Source organism: Penaeus monodon, chromosome 41, assembly GCF_015228065.2.
Source record: "Penaeus monodon isolate SGIC_2016 chromosome 41, NSTDA_Pmon_1, whole genome shotgun sequence".
Lineage (NCBI taxonomy): Eukaryota > Metazoa > Arthropoda > Malacostraca > Decapoda > Penaeidae > Penaeus > Penaeus monodon.
In genome coordinates this window covers 23,296,403-23,300,845 of record NC_051426.1, presented here as the reverse complement: position 1 = coordinate 23,300,845, position 4,443 = coordinate 23,296,403, and the positions used below count along the sequence as shown (strand labels likewise).

At 42.1% G+C, this 4,443-nt stretch overlaps 1 protein-coding gene across 1 annotated transcript in view; it reads right to left on the bottom strand.

The window, feature by feature from the left end:
- Window positions 1-1,130: 1,130 nt before the first annotated feature.
- The window catches only part of LOC119598547 (sporozoite surface protein 2-like), a gene marked incomplete at its 3' end in the record, with an annotated part of 4,843 nt that continues 1,530 nt past the window's right edge, over window positions 1,131-4,443 (bottom strand). The window contains 1 exon segment of the mRNA XM_037948178.1: window positions 1,131-1,668. Coding sequence (XP_037804106.1) covers window positions 1,131-1,668 — 538 coding nt within the window.

The window sequence follows — 4,443 nt, the reverse complement described above, 5'->3', positions numbered from 1 at the left end:
CAGTTTTCCACAGTTGTGGTGAATATGAAACCACACACATAACACGTTTTCCCATGATCATGGTGAATAACCTTGATCAAATTCTACATCAGTTCTAAATTACTGATTTCAGCTAAAAAATGTCTTATTACTGTTAGTAATAGATTACATTCAGGCAACATTTTCATTGGCAAATAACTAAAATTCTGAGATTCTGAGAATTAATGCAATGAACGCCAGCAATACTGCCCAACCTGCAGACAGTCTTGGGTTCTTGTCGCAGGAGGGAATCGTCTTCATCTTCATCTGAAAGCTCTCCTTCTTCGCGGTTTTCAGGGTCACATTTCTTCTTCTTTCTCTCTCCATCTTCTCCTGCATTGGGACACCAACACAAGAAATAATGAGAGAAAATGGTGAGATGCTGGGATTTTTCTTTTTCACAGTTATCTCATCTGATTTTTTTAGGAAAATAAAGGAAGAAAAAGATGAAAATATACAAACAAAATGGCAGAATATGAAACCCATGCATACCTTCTTCTCCCTCCTCCCCATCCTCTTCCCCACTCTCTCTCTCAGCCTCAAAGTCTAACTCATCCTTGAGACCGAGACCCTCATCACTGCGTCGCTTGGAGGCCCGTCCACCATCATCCAGGTCCCTCTCGCTGCCATTGAGGTTCTGCCTGTCATCTCTTGTAGGGGCACTTTCCCCATCACTGCCATCCTCCTCTTCTCCATTCAGCTGTTGGGGAGGAAGGGAAATTGAACAAAAGGAAACATGTATACTGGTCACCTGTAACACAGTGACAGAAGAGAAAGCTTAACTGAAAGTCTGGGAAGAGCAACAGATGCATTTTGAGATGGAACAACTAGATGCTGCAAGACCCCTCCCTCTTAGACCAAAAAATTTCACTTCCATATTGACACTGGGCCTCACCGCAGAATCTCCTTCCGAGATTTCAGAGAGTCTGTCTGCCTGGCCTTCCTCGTCATCATCGTCATCCTCGCCCGCCTCCGGAGGCGACTTGGGGTTGGATGGGACGGGCGAACTGGCAAAGTTGTCTGGGCTGTCAGGGCTCTCCAGGCTAGACTGGTCACCAGGGCTTCTGGGTCCCCGAGGGCTGCCTGGACTCTGGGGGGTTCGGGGGCCTCCCTTGCGAGAGCTCTCCTGGGGGTCTGGGCTGGCAGGGTCATCAGGGCTGGCTGGACCCTCAGGGCTGTGCGGGCGCTTCGGACTCAAGTCCCGTGAATCACTAGGACTCATTGGGTAGTCTGAGCCTTCTGGACTAGCTGGATTATCTGGACTCATGGGACCCTTTGGGCTGGCAGGGTTCTCTGGACTCATGGGGCCTGTGGTGTTCTCAGGACTCATGGGGCCAGCAGGGTTGTCAGGGCTCATGGGGCCCTCAGGGCTGGCGGAGTTGTCAGGACTGGCTGGGCCCTCCGGGCTGGCAGGACCATCAGGACTCATGGGGCCCTCCTCCTCTTCCTCATCAGGGCTCATAGGCCCATCGGGGCTTGTGGGACCCCTTGGACCCCCTGCGTTCGGGGGGCTGGAGGGGTTGTCCCGGCTGAGGGAATCACGGGAGCTTGCCGAGGGTGGGGTGCCTGGGTCGTGAGGGGGTGGAGACATGGGGTCGTCCCACTCCTGGCTGGGGCTCTGAGGCTCCAGGCCATCCATGCTACTCATCTCTGCAAGGAAAGTCCCAATCAGTTCAGTGTCTTTTGTGGTTTAGTAGAAACAGTACAGCCTATATTCTTTGGGATTAATGCATATACAAAAAAATCCCACTGAAAAAACTTGTTCATTATTGCAAAATAAAACTGTATATCTGCAACATCTATTCTGATGTGAATATCTAAATTAATTTCATTCCATGAAAGAAAAGCAATAAAATTTCACTTGTAAACTGAAAATAAAGAAGTGGTCTAATACAGGTATATAATACTTGTAGCAGATGCTCTGACTGACCTGCAAGGAAAGAATAGATGATATGGCTTTGCTTCCAAATGAAGCAGGCATGCCCGTTTGGAAACAAACAGCTCTTGGTTTAAGCATCTAACTCATACATAGCCAATCAAAACTAGCTTAAGCGAAGGTCACACTAGTCTATTCTGTCCTAGGATCCCCAGATAGGATTGCCGAAGTCAGGTCAGTGACAGAGAGGGATTGGTCACACTTGATTCAGTGTCTCTTCGGACACTTATATGATATGGCTTACTGCTGTATACCATTACTAAAATAAGATTTTACCTATATTTAAGATTTACCGATATTTTAGATTAGGAATAGGAGGTAAAAATAACAGGATCAGGAAAAGTGAAATATGCATATTTGTGGAGAGTTGATGTGCGTAGCTCGGGTATTCATCCATGTTTATTTCATCCATAAATGTTCTTTTCACATTCCTGCTTTTATAATCCTTATGACTGGTATTCCACAACAGCTCTTTGACTCTCGCTTCATCCAACAAGGTGTAAATAACTTCCGAAAAGAGCTCCATGCTTTTGGCGTGTTGAAGTGGGTTGATGTTTATGTTTGTTAGTCAAATGAACGTTTAACCGAATTATCTATAAACATTTAATGAGACATCGCTGTTCGATGCAATATATCTTTGTGTCTAATAATAAAGTTTGTTTTATCATGCTATATAATAATTTTTTAAAGATTCTAAGTAATGAGTTTACATATATTGTTTCGGCAATATATTTCAGCTCTAGGCAGGAATGAAACACTGACAGAGCATTTTCGCGCTGTGGAGGGATTTTCATCTCGAATCTGTTTACAGCAAGGGCAGCATCCAGTTTTGTAAAGGGATCCCTGGGCAGAATAGATAAATGTGACCAGCCCTTTAGACCAGAGTGTGTCATTTCATTTCTCAAATGGATGTATCAGTGCAATCATGAAAACAGCAAAAAGGATTAACCCCCTTGTATTTTGGCTGTCTATATGTACATATATGTATAGATGTATGAATGTTTGTGTATATATATGTATATATAAACACACACACACACACACTTATATATATGTATGCAGAGATAGCTTCCCAACTGTTCTTAGATACTGACTGGACCATTTGACTAACGACCATGCACTCTGGGGCTTGCATCCAGTGGTCATCTGAGCGAGTGATTGGAGGCTATATATTTCTCTGAATTACTTCTTCTTGCCAAGAAAGTTCCTCTTTCTTATTTGAGTTTTATTCCCTCTTTTATGATCTACATGCGACAAGCAATTAGTATTTCCCAAAATTTATCAGCTGTCTCTTATATTTTTGTTTATCTTCATAACTTTGGTTCTTACTCCTCTAAAACTCAACTAATACAGACTAACTTTCTTGACAAGAGAGAGTAATTCAGAGAAACAGATAGCCTCCAATTGCTCTTTCAAATGACAGCTGGATGCAAACCCAGAGTGCATGATCACTAGTCAGAGAGTCCAGTCAATATCTAAGGGCAGTTGGGAAGCTATTTCTGCATATATATATATATATATATATATATATATATATATATATATATATATATATATATATATATATATATATATATATATATATATATATATATATATATTATTTTTTGCTCTTGCAATGTACAAATCTACTTGCCTATTTCATTAGACAGTGATTATAAAGTGGCAGCATTTTTGTGTACAAACTATTTTTACAGAATGGAATTCAAGAATTTGCTCCAAATTACAAACATCAAGTCTGTCACTGATATGGAAGTTAGGAAGAGGAGACTACGAAAGAAAACTAAATAACAATTTCTCAACTTTTCATCTAAGTATATGGATACTTTTTTCAAGATTTTTATATTTTACCAAAATGAGTTGGTGTCGAGAGAGAGAGAGAGAGAGAGAGAAGAGAGAGAGAGAGAGAGAGAGACACAGAGAGAGAGAGAGACACAGAGAGAGAGAGAGACACAGAGAGAGAGAGACAGACAGAGAGAGAGAGAGACAGAGAGAGAGAGAGAGACGAGAGAAGAGAGAGAGAGAGAGAGAGAGAGAGAGAGAGAGAGAGAGAGAGAGAGAGAGAGAGAGAGAGAGAGAGAGAGACAGAGAGACAGAGAGACAGAGAGACAGAGACAGAGACAGAGAGAGAGAGAGAGAGAGAGAGAGAGAGAGAGAGAGAGAGAGAGAGAGAGAGAGAGAGAGAAAGGGAGTCAAAATCATATTCTTTTTCATCTAATTTCCCTGACCGCAGTTCCAGAGAAAAGTCAGTAGCATGGCAAAAGATTATCCTTAGTGTATAGCAATTTCTACATGGAAACCTGTATACTGATGATACATCCTGAATATATACTGTTAATGAAGAAACCAGGTCTGTCAAACTGTACAAGGTGGATGTTTGTTTGCCTTTCATTGTTAGACCAACAGGTAACTGCTGTGTGCTGTGTGCTTTGTTGGCGAGTAGACTTTATAAAAGGCACCTATTTTATATATATTTAGTAATTCTTTAC